Source organism: Anabrus simplex, chromosome 3 (assembly GCF_040414725.1).
Source record: "Anabrus simplex isolate iqAnaSimp1 chromosome 3, ASM4041472v1, whole genome shotgun sequence".
Lineage (NCBI taxonomy): Eukaryota > Metazoa > Arthropoda > Insecta > Orthoptera > Tettigoniidae > Anabrus > Anabrus simplex.
The window spans coordinates 68406552-68425743 of NC_090267.1; the positions used below are offsets into that span (position 1 = coordinate 68406552).

General features: G+C 38.1%; 1 protein-coding gene across 1 annotated transcript in view; it reads right to left on the bottom strand.

Annotated features, from left to right (window-relative positions):
- Nup54 (nuclear pore complex protein Nup54) overlaps positions 1-9256 on the bottom strand; it is a 140183-nt gene extending 130927 nt beyond the window's left edge. Inside the window, exon 1 of the mRNA XM_067144108.2 lies at positions 9044-9256. Within this exon, the coding sequence (XP_067000209.2) occupies positions 9044-9137 (94 nt within the window). The 5' untranslated portion in view covers positions 9138-9256. The remainder of the gene's footprint in view (positions 1-9043) is intronic.
- Positions 9257-19192: the final 9936 nt, after the last annotated feature.

The following is a 19192-nucleotide window of genomic DNA, read 5'->3' on the forward strand; positions in this document are numbered from 1 at the left end:
AAACCATATCAGATACCTGGTTAAAATTGATCTAAAATCTACTACAAAATTGAACACATTAAAATCTTCTAAGCCATATCAGGTTCCTTGTATAAAATTGAACTAAAATACATTTGTTTTAAACTTCCAAACCATATCAAGTACCTTGTATAAAATTGGTCTGATATCTACTACAAAATGGAATACATTAAAAAAAACTTCCAAACCATATCAGGTACCTTGTATAAAATTGATCTAAAATCTACTACAAAATTGAATATATTAAAAAACTTCACTTAAAAAAGCCATCATCATAAGAGTAACTTGATTTAGGTGCAAGTGAGAATTAACAACATTGATGACCTAGAGCTAATGTTGAATACGAAATGAAAGTATAAAGATACTGTTACAAATTGATGAAAATGGGTTTAGAACACGCAAATGATTATATACAAAATAATAAGGAAATGCATTCCAACACTGTGCCAATTTTCATAATGTTAGACCTTGGCCATGTGTACTTGATATAGTCTTATTCAAAAGTAGTGAATAAGGTTTTTTTTAACTAGCCCAGAAAGATGTATTTATGTCATAGTTCTACTTGAGCACCTATGTTGAACAGTTTATTAGAGACCAACTAAATGAGGCTGTTGAAATGTCATCAGACCATCTTCATCTCTCGAGCAGTATTCCGTGTTGATAGTGTGCCAGCACAGAAAGACATTAATTTCATGTCGTAATTCTAACTTGAGAACTTATGTTGAATAGTTAATTAAAAATTTATTGAGGACTGCTGAAATGCAATTGATTATCTTCTTCTGTTGAACAATATTCTATATTGATGGTGTGCTTCTGTTGTTAGTGTTCAGATGTTGGTTTACTAGTTGAAAGGGGCATTCAAAATGTGGTATAAAGAAGGAAATAAATACTATAAAAGAATAAAAGAAATAGCCAGCTTTAATGGATACAATTCCTCAATCATAAATAAAATAATCAGTAAAGTGAAATTAAAACTAGCCACAAACCTCTCCCCACCAATAAAAACAAGCAAATCAAAATATGCAACCTTCTTAAACAATGACTTCTGAAATTTAGAAGTTATAATAGAAGTGGAAATGGTACGTTCGTCACCAGATGGCTCCCCGGACGTGGCACAGCACTCACGTTCGAAGCAGAAGCTGACCGAACCATCAGAATCAGTCTAAGAGGGTCACATAACATCAAATTGCGAAGACTTCAAAAAAAAAATTAAAATAGCTATCAAGACTCAAAACTCAAATCAAAAGTTGTTTTTCAACCAAACCACAACACAATAAATTCTGACAACAGATATTCAGGTTACGGCATCTATAGACTTAAATGTGCCGAGTGAAATAAGTTTATATATCAGGCAAACCGGAAGAAGTTTTACAACCAGATATGCTGAACATTTCAATGCCCAGAAACATAATAAACATCCAGCAAAGAGTAATCATATGAAGGATACAGGACACAGTTTCACCACAATCGAAAATCTCCAAATTTTAAAAATAATTGAAAAAGGCAAACTCATGACCGAGTTCGAGAATTTGTAAATTCTTGGACCAGAAATACATACATACATACATTACCATTATAGACTGTTATGCCTTTCAGCATTCAGTCTGCAAGCCTCTGTGAATTTACTAAACGTCGCCACAATCCTCGATTTGCAACTCGTGCTGTGGCCAAGCTCAGAACATTTTAAGCAAGCCAGAAATACAACATAAATAAAAACCTAAATAATCCAATAGACAACAAAAGCCCTCTATATGATCAAACAATAATTTTGTTCAATAAGTTAAATCTTCAAGACAAAAAATTCTTCAAAGTATTTAGGACAGTGTCAATAAGCACTCCGACTAAGCCAACAAATATGTCACGCCCCCTCCCCCCCTCCTCTCCGAATGCACGCAGCTCCTCCCCATGCAGCGGCCACGTGCCCTCCACCTAGATGACACACTTACAATAAGAGGAGCAGAACGTTAGTGACTCAAAATTTAAACATAAATCCTCCTCTCTTTTCTTTCATTTTTTCAACCTGATAAATAATGGATTACTCCATTTCAGAGCTTGTATACTTCGGACAACTTATACCACATTTTGAATGCCCCTTTCAACTAGTAAATCAACATTTGAACACTCCTACAACAGAAGCTAACCATCAACATAGAATATTGTTCAACAGAAGAAGATAATCAATGGCATTTCAGCAGCCCTCATTAATGCGAACGACAGGAAGCATGACCAACAAATGGCAAATAAGTTAATATGGGAAGGACAGCTGATTCAGAAAGTGATGGAACCAACCAGAGAGAAAAATATCCTGGATGTCGTGCTGATAAAACCAGATGAACTCTATAGGGAAATTGAAGTAATAGATGGTATTAGTGATGATGAAGCTGTTTTTGTCGTAGTCAAAAATAAATGTGATAGAAAGGAAGGTCTTAAAAGTAGGACTAGTAGGCAGTATCATATGGCTGATAAAGCAGGCATGAGGCAGTTTCTAAAAAGTGAGTATGATCGGTGGAAAACGGTAAATAAAAATGTAAACAGACTCTGGGATGGGTTTAAAGAAATTGTTGAGGAATGCAAAAACAGGTTTCTACCTTTAAGGGAGGTAAGGAATGGTAAAGATCCACCTTATTATAATAGAGAAATAAAGAGACTAAGGAGGTGCAGACTGAAAAGAAATAGAGTTAGAAATGGCTGTAGAAGTGAGGAGAAATTGAAGGAACTTACTAGAAAATTGAATCTAGCAAAGAAGGCAGCTAAGGATAACATGATGGCAAGCATAATTGGCAGTCATACAAATTTTAGTGAAAAATGGAAGGGTATGTATAGGTATTTTAAGGCAGAAACAGGTTCCAAAAAGGACATTCCAGGAATAATTAATGAACAAGGGGAGTGTGTATGTGAGGATCTTCAAAAGGCGGAAGTATTCAGTCAGCAGTATGTAAAGATTGTTGGTTACAAGGAAAATGTTGAGATAGAGGAGACTAAGGCCAATGAAGTATTAAAATTTACATATGATAACAATGACATTTACAATAAGATACAAAAGTTGAAAACTAGAAAAGTGGCTGGAATTGATCAGATTTCTGGGGATATACTAAAGACAATGGGTTGGGATATAGTACCATATCTGAGGTACTTATTTGATTATTGTTTGGTCGGAGGAGCTATACCAGAGGAATGGAGAGTTGCTATTGTAGCCCCTGTGTATAAAGGAAAGGGTGATAGACATAAAGCTGAAAATGACAGGCCAGCAAGTTTGACATGCGTTGTATGTAAGCTTTGGGAAGGCATTCTTTCTGATTATATTAGACATGTTTGTGAAATTAATAACTGGTTCGATAGAAGGCAGTTCGGTTTTAGGAAAGGTTATTCCACTGAAGCTCAACTTGTAGGATTCCAGCAAGATATAGCAGCTATCATGGATTCTGGAGGTCAAATGGACTGTATCGCGATTGACCTGTCTAAAGCATTTGATAGGGTGGATCATGGGAGACTACTGGCAAAAATGAGTGCAACTGGACTAGACAAAAGAGTGACTGAATGGGTTGCTATATTTCTAGAATATAGATCTCGGAGAATTAGAGTGAAGCTTTATCTGCCCTTTAATAATTACGAGGGAAATTCCTCAAGGCAGTATTATCGGACCTTTATGTTTTCTTATATACATAAATGATATGAGTAAAGGAGTGGAATCGGAGGTAAGGCTTTTCGCAGATGATGTTATTCTATATAGAGTAATAAATAATTTACAAGATTCTGAGCAACTGCAACGTGACCTCGATAATGTTGTGAGATGGACAGCAGGCAATGGTATGTTGATCAACGGGGTTAAAAGTCAGTTTGTGAGTTTTTTTTTTTTTTTTTGCTAGTTGTTTTACGTCGCACCAACACAGATAGGTCTTAAGGCGACGATGGGACAGGAAAGGGCTAGGAGTAGGAAGGAAGCAGCCGAGGCCTTAATTAAGGTACAGCCCCAGCATTTGCCTGGTGTGAAAGGTTGTGAGTTTCACAAATAGAAAAAGTCCTCTCGGTTTTAATTACTGCGTTGATGGGGTGAAAGTTCCTGTTGGGTATCATTGTAAGTGTCTAGGTGTTAATATAAGGAAAGACCTTCATTGGGGTAATCACATAAATGGGATTGTAAATAAAGGGTACAGATCTCTGCACATGGTTATGAGGGTGTTTAGGGGTTGTAGTAAGGATGTAAAGGAGAGGGCATGTAAGTCGAGCAGCTCGTCTCCTTTCTCCCAAGTCTTTCCAGCCCAAACTTTGCAACATTTTTGTAACTCTACTCTTTTGTCGGAATTCAGCCAGAACAAATCGAGCTGCTTTTCTTTGGATTTTTTCCAGTTCTTGAATAAAGTAATCCTGGTGAGGTTTCCATACACTGAAACCATACTCCAGTTGGGGTCTTACCTTTATAACTGACACAAAAAGCAATAATTGTTATTGTTCTGTTTAATTATAATAATATTTAGTACCCAAAACGCATAACTTCCGATTCCATAAGGAACTGAGACTCACTCGTAATTTACAAAACACCTGTCATGAAGGGGAACATTACACCTCGCACAGACCTTCATTGTTTTATTGTGACAAATCTTGCATCGGCGCCTAGATTGTCGACTTATCGGCAGGTGCCCCGATGGTCCTTCCTCTGGCGTTCCTTGATAATGTCAAGCAATGTAAGTTGATCTCTTCCCTTACAAACTCTCCCATATTTGTAGAGAACTGCCTTGATTGCTTCCCAATGGAAATACTTCATAAAGAATATCCACAAATGCCATCACAACTGCTTCACCTAATCCCACTCCTTTCTCTTCCTTCATATCTTTGGTACATGTCAGCCTGGAGACAGCAGCCTGTCCACTGAGTGGCTACCCAGACTTTGAAGCCGAAATGACTTGGTTTGCCGCAGATGAATTGCTTAAACCCGTGGCGCCTGAAATATGGGATCATAGACTCATCAATAGATACTTTGTCTTCATTGGGAGCATTTATAAGAAACAAGTTGTTGAGATGATCTATAAAATTTCTCAATTTACCCACTTTGTCACCTGCCGGGAGATCCAAATTGAAACATGAAGAAATCTGAATATTTTCTCAAACCTATTCCTATGCATGCTGTTCTGAACAAGTTTGTTTCTAAAATCATCCGAATTCTCTCAAAACATCCTTCTTCGTGGTAAGGGTACGTATCCACTCAGAAAAAGTTTGCAGAGAAAAGAGTACTTCCCTTCCAACGATAAATGAAACTGTGGATTATTAGTGTAATAGGCATAACCAAAGGTATATTTCAATATTCGAAAAACTGTATCTGCTTCGAGAAATGCATCCAAAATATCTATAGGGTGTGACTGGATCGTAAAATTTCTTTTACCTCATTAACGAACATTGGACGATGAAGAAGGTGGGAATTTCATCACGTATTTCCCAATTGTAAGAGTAATATTTAGCTGTCCCATTAGTACAATTTGTGTCCAAGTCACTACCATCAACCTGTTCATTTTGCGGAAGTGGTTAAGGTTCATCACTGAATTTGGGAGGAAGTTCTGAATCAAAGTTCCTGTTTATTGGTACCTGCATCACTCACTCTGCTGGAGCTTGAAGCTGAGAATGATTTAGTCTGTCAGGATCAGAACAATCTTCATCGCCAGAGTCAGCATCTGTTTCTTCTCCTCCATCTTCAGGCAGCCCAATAAAGATATCAACACTTGAGTCAAGGATATCTGAAGGATTGGCCACTTCGAGCTCATCGAGAATTTCTGCAACTGTTAGTTGCTGTATTCTGCAATAAATTACAGAACAATTAGTAATACTAAGACTAATTACATAAGGTTTAAACTAAGTATATGATCATTATCGAGCGAATGTGAAAGTCGGTGATAGTTCTCGGGTAACTGCCCAGTGGGTCGTTAACAACCCACACTGGGTTCTATTGAAAATATCGGAAATTCTAAGCAAGTTTTGCAGATACCAAATTATGTATGTATATTATTGAAGTTTTAAATATTAAATACTGCAATGAATAACATGCCAATAAGAATAGTTTTCAATTCTACTCACATTCTCCTCCCGCGTGCAGAGGGCTGACAATCCATCTTTCTTCTACTGACTCCGGATCAAGAATAACGCCAACAATGGATCAAATTTCCTTCTGCAGCCCAGCACTCGCTACATTCAGCTACGCGCTCTACGACTGTCATTTGTTTACACACTCGAGTAGAGTGTTGTCGAGAGGCAATCAGGGCTGCCTACCTCTATACTTAGGAACTAATGAGTGGTACTTGTTGGTAGTTACTGGTGGTGATTATTGTTTAGGATTCTTGCTGTAGACAAGACCACTGGTCTGCACAGTTAGGATTCTTGCCATGGACAGACCATTGGTCTGGACGGTTAGAAGCCGCAAAGCGGCCTTAAGCAACTAGTTTCGTGAGGAAACACAATTGGTCTGCACGGTTAGGATTCTTGCCGTGGACAAGACAATTGGTCTGGACAGTTAGAATTCTTGCCGTGGACAAGACCATTGGTCTGGACTGTTAGGATAAATTAAATTACTGCTGTTGTGTATTTCACATTGTTTCCTTTACATAGTATTTTTTTTTTTGTGCTTTTATTCAGCCAGGGTTGGTAACACAATGTATCTTTCAGCATTGATGGCAAAGACGTCAAATTCCGTTCACATTGACCAATGAGAACGCGAGTAGTTACTCTAGCCATGGCTGATGGTGGCTGCTGCTCTTATTGGGTTATAAAAGTAAATGTATTGTACGCACACTTTTTAGTGATAGATTTTTGTACTGGCTTGAGAAGTAAGGAGGGAGCACTGCCGGTTCCGGTAATACTGCCAACTGAATGGAAATGAAATCTGAATTGAATCGATAATATGATCGATCGATATGAATTTTCTAAACCTTTATTATCTTACGCCACCAACTGTGTCACACACAAAATAGCCTATATAATATTATATAACATTTCTCAATGCGAAACTTGTTCCTAACATGAACTCTATAGTTTGGGTTTGCTGTGTAAACAACAACAGTACGAGTATGTAAAACGTACGCCAGATGTTGCACAGCGATCATAAGCGATTCTTAGTTTGAGTTTCAAAGGTTGCCAATACGAATCTCAAAGATAACCAAGGTCGACCGATTCAGCACTAGGGTGTCCATCTATCACTAAAAAGTGCACATACAATACTTCTGGGAGAGGGATGGTGGGTTCCTAGACATCGCAATGAACACATCTCTCCTCTACAAGGTATTCCAAGCAAGATTTGCATTATTTTAGCTTGCTTGTAATGTTATAAACTCTGGGCTGCGGAATGAAAAATTATACCAGCTGACTTCTTTATTAGATTCAATTTCCTAGTAAGTTCCTTTAATTTCTCCTTACTTCAACAGCCATTTCTAACTATTTCTTTCCAACCTGCACCTCCTTCTTAGTCTCTTTAATTCTCTGTTATAATATAGTGGATCTTTACCATTCCTTACCACCTTTAAAGGTACAAACCTATTTTCACATTCCTCAACAATTGCTTTAAACTCATCTCAGAGTCTGTTCATATTTTTATTTACCGTTTTCCACGGATCATAGTTACTTTTTAAAAACTCCCTCGTGCCTGTTTCATCAGCCATATGGTACTGCCTAATAGTCCTAATTTTAATACCTTTCTTTCTTTCACATTTTTTAACTACCACAAAAACAGCTACGTGATCACTAGTACCATCTATTATTTTGGATTCACATCCAGAATATTTTTCCCTCTAGTTGATTCCATCACTTTCTGAATCAGATGCACTTCCCATATTGACTTATTTGCCATCTGTTGGTAATAATTCCTGTCGTTTGCATTACCTTCCCAGCAGACATTTGGAAATTGTGATCACCCGCTACAATCATATTCCCTTCCTTTATCGTTTCCCACATAGCTTATTACCTTATCAAATAATTCTGAATCAGCGTCAGTGCTACCCTTTCCTGGTCTGTACACTCCAAAGACAACAAGTTGCCTATTATCTTTACAGGTGGCCTTACACCTAGAATTTCATGTTTGTCATCTTTAACTTTTTCGTAGCTTACAAATTCTTCTTTCACCAGAATGAATACTCCCCCGTCCTGCCCATCTCTACGATACACACTCCAGTACCGTGAGAAAATTTCTGCATCCATTATATTATTTCTCAGCCATGATTGAACTCCTATTACCATATCTGGTAAGTATATATTAAATTACTTAATTCTATTCTTTTCTTTACAATACTTCTACAGTTCAGCACTAACATTTCTATGTCATCCCTACTTGACTTCCAGTTCCCTGTTCCCTTATCACCGCTCCCAAGGCCACCCCATTTCCCTAAATATACCTCCCTATAACCCTTATTTCCTAACATATATACCACCGCAGTTTTGAAGGGCATCTAAGCGCAGATCCCTACCTCCTACCCACCCATTAGGAACTAGAAATCTCACTCCCAGTTTCCCAGATAAGGATGTACAGGAAGAATCCCCAGAAAAACTGAAACAACAAATTCCCTGAAGTAGGAAATGTGGAAAATGAATAGTCCAACTTCAAAATGTGACGTTCCACCGCAGGCACCCTCCACCCACTGACAGATAAATAAACAAAGTTAGTACAGTTACCTCAGAAGATATAGACACTTTGGAAAAGTACTGCCAGTTCGATTATGAACCCCATGATAACATTAATGGGAGTGAAAACTGGATGCCGAAATCTTCAATGGTTTATGAGTTATCTGAGGTGAAAACCTCAGCTGAATAACCCTGTTTACTTCTGATGGTTTCCAAAGATCTCTCCCGAACATCACTTCTGGAGGAATGCTACCGAAAATAGCGTATTGGAAAAATATCCTACATGAATTAAAATGAAATCGGCTACTACCGTACTTACATTACGAAAAAATACTAAGATCTAGATTTCAAGGTAATTCAAAACAAACATTAAATTGTAGGTCTTTAACCACAAGTATGTATATATGCAAGCAGGTTTCACAAGAAAACTAACCTTTCGACACGTTAGTGTTTGCTCCGAATCCAAATGAAGGTGTTGTTGTAGTGGTTGAAGTAAAACCCGAAGTACCTCCCAGATTAAACGCCATAATTATTTACGTCAACTTAGTAACAGTCTTAACTCCAAATACGACCTTTTCGGTAAACGCGCAAACTAACACATGACAAATTCAAGCATACCATCCGCCAAACCACGGCCGACTGGATCCCTCGCTGAGTAAGGAGCTTGCTAGTCTACTAGAGAGACGCATCAAGTGGGCCATGCCCAAACCATCGCCCTCTACTATAACTGCGCTAATACGCCTTCTCATTCGTCCGGCCACACATATAACAAGCGAACACGTCATAGTTAGCTTTAGTCCGCTGGAAGAGATGCGCTCAGTGATCATTGCTAAGACTGCTGCCGTAATTTGAGCTTCAGACTCTGGGTCGGGGGATACAACTGGGGAGGATGACCAGTGCCTCGCCCAGGCGACCTCACCTGCTATGCTGAACAGGGGCTTTGTGGTGGAATGGGAAGATTGGAAGGGATAGACAAGGAAGCGGCCGTGGCCTTAACTTGGGTACCATCCCGGCATTTTCCTGGAGGAGAAGTGGTAAACCTCGGAAAACCACTTCGAGGATGGCTGAGGTGGGAATCGAACCCACCTCTACTCAGTTGACCTCCCGAGGCTGAGTGGACCCCGTTCCAGCAATCGTACCACTTTTCAAATTTCGTGGCAGAGCCGGGAATCGAACCCGGGCCTCCAGTACACCACAGAGGCGGACAACTTTCAAAGTACAAGCTCAAATTTATCATTCCATAGGCAGTCTATTGCCAAATGCTCATCAAGATCCTGAATTTTTGCAGATTTACTTTGTTGGTGAAGACGAAAGAGAAGCACTAATCTGACTCAAAGTTTTATAATGATAAATGCAATTTTAATATTGTGCACTTTATCTATAGATAATCATGTTATAGTTTATATAAATACTTCCCATATACGAACCATGAACCTCTAATGATTGAACATTAACCTTACATGAATGGAATTATTTTAAAATTATTATGTCCACTATATTTATTCCTAGGAAAATATGTTGTCTTTTCATTTAGCTTAGTTTGCTGCATTCATATTACTTTAATATGTGGTGTCGTTACAAAAAGGACATAACCTTCGTCTGAAATTACCTAGCATTTGTTATGAACAGACGATCTTACATTCATTAACTTGTGGTTAGGGACACAAAAATGCATTTTATATTAAATGAAGCATAATGGCCACAATTACTTTAATCGGGACATATTATCTTATTTTATAGAACAACGTATTTCAGTTTCCAATTACTTCACTCGAACATTGTGTAACGTTGGTTACTAGTCGTAGTGTCTATATTTCCGCTTATATTAACAAAACAAACACCTATACAAATCGGTAGTATAATACAACAATCCACATTTCGGTAGTTACTAGCAAATGACTTATTACTAGTTACTAGTACTACCGCAGTACAAAACGTATAGGCTATTACCAAATACAGTAGAGACAATACACGACACTTACGGATTTCGCCCTGCTAAAATGGGAGACAGTTCGACGGTGGCGCTCCTAGTGACTTGACCTGAACAAATCGCGCTAAATTCAAATATCAATGGAAATGTATATACGGAAATGGATAAATAAATTACGTCTAGAAAGACAGTGGCATTGAGATATTAACTTCGAATTTGCTAAAGCAATTCTGGATAAATGAATGAAGAATTATTTAAAAGGTTATTAATCAAAGACTGAAATTATACATATAAAAAAGTTGTGAAATGGACTGCTGTGAAATGGCTTGATCTTTCATTTATGCATTACTTTTTTAGCTTTAGCATACCTGCCTGAATTCTTACGGTTGGATTTGTCTTTTTTCCTCATTTAAAAACAATGTATCATCACATTAAGACATTTGTCAAAAATATCGGCACATTCCTTACACATATGATGCAATGAATTAACATTTAATAGCTGGACAATTTTCCTCTTAACATGAAGCCTACTAACAGAAAGAAAATCTATAAAATCCCGGCTTTAATCTGAGAAGAGGGATAAAAGAAAGAAAAGTTTGAAAATGTTGTCGATAGTGATGCTTTGAGGAATATTTACGTACAATTAGAGTAAAAATGTAACATACCCTTGGTTGTATAGTCGAGGATTTTTAAAGTCGCTGGCCTGGAAACGATCTGAACAGATCTTATAATTCTCATACAAGCGTAACGTCCCTTCTTTCTTGTACACTTTATCCAAATCGCTTCTGTGACATTTCAAAACCCACAGATCACACCTACAACAAGGTTAACTGCTGCACTATACAATAAAATATGCGTATAATATTTTAAGCCCGTTAAAACATGGGTCGAGCAGGTCAGAAGATTATGAAGTACTATAAAAATCTGTCACTGGAAGAATATATATGCAAACACAATATTACTTACATGTTCTTGTCACGAGGGAACCTGAAGTACGAGCGCGCATTTTTCTCTACTTCGTAATTACTGCAGCCAAACACAGCACGTACCTTTCCCCTCATGTTGAGAGGAGATATCAAGGAATGACACACGCTACTATTTAATTATGTCAACTCACTGAAAACGCATAAATAACACCAAAAACTTCACACAAAAATACACGTGCTCTTATGACAGAATCAGTACCGTTCAGGTCTATCCGCTAGAGTGAGCTCCAATAGCTGTCCCTCGATATCTCGCTCAGTGTCGTGTATTGTCTCTACTGTATTTGCTATTACTACCGATTTCAAACCGAATGAAAACTATCGAATGTTTTCATTCGATAGTCAAGCCTCACAATCGGTAGTCTACCGATAGTTTAAAACATTCGATATTCCCATCACTAGGCTGAGTCAAGACCAACTACAATATCTCAGACCTTAACCGACCTATCGAAACTGTCCATAATGGCGGCAGCTGGAGTGTTAGCATGCGTTTGTTTTGATTTGTGAAAGTCGTGTTGTTACCAAATATTTACGGAAATTTGAATATTATTAATCGTACATTATATTTATTTATGGTCTTAAGAAGGTTATAGATCCTCTTTCAGTGCCGTAAGAAGCTGTTTGTTCTCAAAGAGCTTATTTATTCCAACAATATCGGCGGTGATTAGGTTAACGTTCATTCTCGTGTTGTTCTCTGAAAGTATTTTCTTCATTTTTAGTTACCTATGCAATATGTTTATAGTTTAATGTGCTGTGTGCCTGGATGTAAGTAAGAGTTTCAGTGTTCCCGTTTCCAAAAGACCTAATATTAAGGCAAAATTGGGTTAAGAGCATTCGTAAGGAAAACTTCGAACCGAATCATAGGCCTAATAATGCTGTGTACATTAATCATTTTATCATTTTTGAAATCAAATGTATTGTTAGGGAAAACATTATATACCCGTAGAAGGTGGTGATCTAATTCGAGTGCCGCGCAAACTTCCGAAGTTAAAACTAATGATGCCTATCCTAGCATTTGCCCTATCAGCCAACGTACCTTACTACAAAGAAAATTAAATTAGCCCCAAAAACATCCAGAAAATCATGACCAAGATTTATGATTTAGAGACGAAATTAAACGGTGGTGCAAGAATGATGTAATTAATTTTCAACGTTTTACAATGAAAGTGCGTAAACTAAACCTAACCCCTTTCCCGTGAGTGAACATGAGGATTATGTTCTTTTTCATGTAATATACAATTTTTGCCGTCAATTCTGGTGAGTTATAAGGTAACGAGTTCTTTAGATGGCCAAGTGTATCATACAAATATCGCTTGTACCTACTCAACAATACAGGTGGATTTTGGAGGGTTGAAATATTGTTGGAGAAATTTGTTTGCGTGTTTTACATAATGGGCGGTGGTTAATAGTGGTGTCATAGTATTTCATGTAAGGTTAATAATGTTCTTTGTTGACATCTATATATCGTATTTAATTATTCATATTTCGAGTTAATGAGTTGCATTTCATGACGTTCGACTTGTGATCTTTTCTTTAGGTGACTCGGAATAAACACGCATAACCTTGCCCTCAACCTCTCATATCGCCCACCGATGTCCGCCATGTTTTTCCTGGATTATGGTCTGATGTAATTGTAGTTGGTCTTGGCTGAGTGAACCTCAGCGCCATATGCACCTCCGGAAGTGGAAATCCCGTTTCTTAAATTTTGACGACTTTCTGACGGGGATTCGAACCCACGTCCTTCCCGGCGAACCGAGCATGCCTTTACCGCCTCGGCCAGGCAGCCCCTATTTACAACCTACGGTTAACATTATTTTGTACGGTTTTTCCGCTGCAGAGGGATACGTTCATCACTGAATTTCTTTATTAAGGTGTAAGGTTTGATTCAAATGTATTTATTGAGTGATTGGCTGTATATTTAAACAGAAATTTACAAAACACTTCACGTGTGCTGTAATGAACAATCGTGTTTCAATGCCAGCGAAGCAGCGCTCGGCGGTAAAACTGGGAACTAGGCCCATATCGCTCATATCGCTGTATTGGGAAGGCGTTTTAGCGCAGCCAGAGTAGAGGGCGATGGCCAAACATACCGCTTATATCAAAGAATAACCTATGTTTAGAGATCAGAGCGAATCACGCCTGGAATCGCGAGAATCAGCTCCTACGACTACGAGGTCGCACTCAATGTCGCATGCGACACGGCAAGGAACCGGTTCCGATGACGTCACCAGAGTGTGCTGGGCGTACTCACTAGAATGAGTCTTCCCAAATACAGTACAGACAATACGCGATACTCAGCGAGAAATCGAGGGACAGCTATTAGAGCTCTCTCTAGCGGATTGGCCTGAGAAGTACCGATTCTGTCATAAGAGCACGTGTATTTGTGTGTGAAGTTGTTGGTGTTATTTATGCGTTTTCAAAGAGCTGACATAATTAAATAGTAGCATGTGTCATTCCTTGATATCTCCTCTCAACATGCGGGGAAAGGTTGTGCTGTGTTTGGATGCAGTAACTTTGAAGTAGAGAAGAACGCGTGTTCTTTCTTCTATTTCACTCGTGACAAGAAAATGTAAGTAATATTGTGTTTGCATATATATTCTTCCAGTAACAAAGAGACATTTATAGTACTTCATAATCTTCTGACCTGCACGACCCATATTTTAACTGGCTTAAAATATAATACGCATATTTTATTGTATAGTGCAGCAGTTAACCTTCAATACCGATGTGTTGTTGTAGGTGTGATCTGGGTTTGATTGAATTCAGGAAAATACATATGCATATAAGTGTGGCTGGCTGTGTTCCAAGTTACCCCATTTGGAATGCCGTAATGCGTTGTCAATCACTGAAGAAAATATGGGTGATTTAAGAAATGTACATATTTTGTTGAAACAATATGATGATGCGAATTTGCTTTACCGTAATGTAATGGCAAGTACTGCTCATAGGGAAATTTTGAATGTTTTTGCGGCTAAATTTATAGATTTTCTTTCTGTTAGTAGGCTTCAAGTTAAAAGGGAAATTGGCTAGCTCTTGAATGTAAATTCATTGAATCATGTGTGTAAGAAAGGTACCGATATTTTTATTGACAAGTGTCCTATGTACAATGTTTTTAAATGAGAAAAAAAGACAAATCTAGCCGTGAAAGTTCAGGCAGGTATGCTAAAGCTAAAAAAGTAATGCATAAATGAAAGATCAAGCCCTTTCACAGCAGTCCATTTCCAAACCAAACCAAACCAAACCAAACCCCATGGCACTACAGCCCTTGAAGGGCCTTGGCCTACCAAGCGACCGCTGCTCAGCCCGAGGGCCTGCAGATTACGAGGTGTCGTGTGGTCAGCACGAAGAATCGTCTCGGCCGTTATTCTTGGCTTTCTAGACCGGGATAGTCCATTTCACGTATTGATTATATGTCTAATTTCAGTCTTTAAATAATAACCTGTTAAATAATTCTTCATTCATTTACCCAGAATTGCCTTAGCAACTTGGAAGTTAACATTTTAGTAACACTTTCTTTCTAGACATAAATTATCTATCGATTTCCGTATATATATTTCCATTGATATTTGAATTTAGCGCGAATCTTCAGGTCAAGCCACTAGGGGCGCCACTTGCGACTTGTCTCCCATTTTAACAAGGCAAAATCCGGATGTGTCGCGTATTGTCTCTACTGTATTATCCGTATAATTATAAGTGGGGCGAATTCGAACGTGAAATATATATATTATTTCCTTTGTATACAGTGAAATGTCTTATTGGTTGCCATGAATGCATTATGTCATATAATAATGAAATAACAATTTATCCTGGTTGTCTCGAAATCACATTATACATTTCAACACTGAGTGTAGCAAACTACATTGTTATTTATGCTTATACTGTATTTTCTAATGTGGTATTCAAAAATATCGCTAGTATAAACGTATAAAGTCTGTGGAAATAAGGCACATTTTAATAAGTACACAACTTGTTTTGTAACATACCTATTTAATTTGCAATGGACATTTCGTGTTCCTGTCAGACTCATTGGCTTAATGGTCAGCGTTGAGCCCTTCGGTTCAGAGGGAGCTGGATTCGATTCCCAGCCGGGTGGGGTATTTTAATCACCTCTGATTAGAACTTTTCGCCCGGGGATTGCGTATTTGTGCTTGTCCCAAAATGTTCCTCTACATATTCAGATAACACACTACGCTACAAACTACTACAGGAACACATAATAGTGATTACACCCCTCCACATAGGGTTGGAGTCAGGAAGGGCATCCGATTGTAAAACAGGGCCAAATCAACATGCGTTAGACTTTTCACACTCACGACCACACAGGTGTGGGAAAAGAAGTAGAAAAAGAAGAAGAAGAACATTTCATACTACTTCTAAATATTATTATGAGAAACTGTCAGAATTACTATTTTTTCAACACTGCTTAATATAGTTAAGATTGCATCTTTAGTACAATTTTATTTTGTTGAAATAGTAGTGTTATATTATGTCTTAATCCCCGTACACGTGTTGATTTGTTTACAATCCATACAATTTGATTAGTTTCAAACAGAGAATCATATTTTCGGATAAATTACAGTCGCATTAAAGTATATAACACCAGGACACTACAATGAGAGCAGGCATGGCTTGTAAAGTGACCTGGTTTTAAACCAACACGAACTCACATTACAGAACACATTCGTGCAGCACATGTTTACGTATCTGCACCATAAATGAAGCTACTAGTTCCAAGGAAACGATTCCGGAATAGGGTACCCGATTCCTCAGGCATTTGGAATCGACACATATAAAAATTTACAGCTCTTCTGCAAAGAACACAAGTCAAAAATGTTCACTGGGCTGCAAGACAGAGCTGGAATAAGACGTATACCACGCTGGAACACTTTACTTAGACAAAGAAATCTAAGTTGTCTAGGGCCACAGATATACAAAGCACTACCTGTGGACGTGATCAGTGGCAATCTGAATACCCTCATTAACAATTATTACAAAGTAGATCAACTTGCAAATTTCCATTATAATATTTAAATCAACTAGCACACTATTCCTCTCTACTAAGAAACCAACCTTCTCCTTAACCCATTCGGGCCGATGACCTTCGATGTTAGGCCCCTTAAAACAACAAGCATCAAGCAAGCACCTTAACCCATGTCCCTCCTTTCCAGCTTCCGGTTTATTACACCAAATGCAGAAAACAGTTCAAAAAATGACTGTAGTCAAATATAACTAAAATGATAATGGAGTAAATGATATTCACTAGATGCCATGGTGTACATAATCTAGCTATTGCATTTTTGAAGCCCACACACAAGTTTACCTTATGTAGGATTCATACTGTATCTTTTCCTACCTCTGTATGTATATGTAAGATATTGATTGTGAATAAAAATGTTAAAAAAAAAGAAAATTCCAGTCGCAACCCATCACTATCTATATTCATATCATCACCTGAAAATCGACGAGTTCCGGAGCCATCTACAGTTAAAGGCGGAAGGAACGCTTGGCAACGCTGAACTTATCCGTCAAGTGGAGGCCCAGAGAAAAGGAGGCGTGTCCGACTTTGAATGACTTCCCACATATTCAACACATTTAAACCAACACGATGATTATAATAAATGCACACTCTTCGTAAAATGATACTAAGAAACGCATACATCAGTAAATGCATTCACTGAGGTTAGAAATACACAGTAAACATCAGTAAAAACAAATCACTTTATGAACAGTACTCACAAGTTCAATTATTGTGGAGCGTTGACAGCTTCCTCCACTTAATGTTTCTATCCACACAGCTGACATAACTCGTGCCATTCGTCTGCTTTCTATAATTATTTACACGACATTGGAAAATGTAGACAATAAACAATCTATCAGACCGTTATTGTCACGCCAACAATGAGGGCGTTCAAACCAGAACTATTAATTTCCATCTTTTCCTAAAGCAGCTCTGGAGAGAGAGAGAGAAGAGAAATTCTATATGATTTTCACAATTCAGGTAGTATTCAGATAACAACAAGGTAATTATTCATGTCACTGTATTGCAGACACATACAACACAATCTGATGGGTCCACTAACACAAATCTGAAGTTTTTCAGAATAGGGGTCATCTGTTTCATTACTCTGCAGGAGAGCTAAACATGTGACACAGCTTATCCTTCTGGATATTGTTTTTACTGTAACCATGAATTGTATATGACTCTGACATTTCAATATGCCCACCAAAATCTTCACGTTATAAAAGTGAATCTAACATGTTTATTTCTTCCATATTGGGCCCAACAACACCTGTGAAGATGGAATCGGATTTTTCTAATTGACTACAAACAAACTGAAATTTTCCATACCATCACCGCATGCCTATAACACCCTTAATTCTAATTTTTATCTCACTTTCTAGGACTTGAAGTGTAGTAACATTATAGTTATAACCACTAAGCTATCGGTACTTATTTCTAAGTTACCACTTTGAATTTTCTCTAACAATAAATAATTTGCTTTCACAGTTCCAAACGAAAATTTTTGAGTAACTCGTCTTCCTTTTAGCGCAAAGTTCGAAGTGTTCCCTTAAAAATATGAGGTAAGACAGAGAGTCCGTCATTTCACTGATTACCCCACGAAACTCTATGAGCCCGTCGAGCATTTCAATACATTTCCTCGTACGCATACTACACTAACACTACTTGGACTGGCTCCTGTATAATTTAATAAATATTCGTTTTGTTGAGAGCATTGTATATTTTACCATCAGCTACACATGTCATTTCTTTTACCGACACCTGATAACTACTAACATACGTAGTGACATTCATATTGAACCTATGACCTTTGAGTCAGAAGGAGCCAGAGTGATAAAGTCATTACACGAGGTCCCATATGCAGTATATTACAAGTCATGACTTCTAGCCACATTTTTATCTCTGACCGAAGACGGCACGTGGAGAAAGAAGTGGTGATTCTCATTCTCACGCTAGAGAAATCATGTCAGCCGCAGTGTAGAATGTGCAGGGATATGTCGGGACTATTTTCTGATAAAAGTACATTGTAAGAAGAGTTGGTGACGAAACTGTCGTAGTAAACGTCAGGAAATTGTAAGTGAAATAATTTGATCATTAATGGTAAAGATTTTAGACCATTAAATAGCTCCAGAGGGAAATTTGTTGAAAGAAGCGCCTGTTCGTTCGAACTCTGTTACATCGACCACGTATAGGGCCTAGCTTATGAGGTGATTTAACAATTCAGTTGGTTAAGAAAAACTCTAAAATGCTTATCATCAACACCGCTACTAAACTAAACAACTATGTGTTACGTCATGATCTGCCATAAGTACATTTTTATGGCGTAGAAAAAGTGTCTGTAAACTTTTGGCCGTAAATGTAGATGCATGAGAGTGGGAGTAAATGTTATAAAAGAACGGTGCGCCATTTTGCAATCCCGCATTGTGTTCAGAGAATTTGAAGTTACGGCACGCTACTCAAAAAGAATAGTAAAAATTGGTTGTGTAGACTAAGGCAGGCCACACACCGGACGCGTCAAGTCACGTCAGCGACACAGAGACATGACGCATCAGAAAGGAGCACAGTGATAAGCAATGGAAAAACACAAATCGCCGCACACCGGTCTGCGTCTTGATGATATCATCAGCATCCTGCTGCAGACACGAGCGA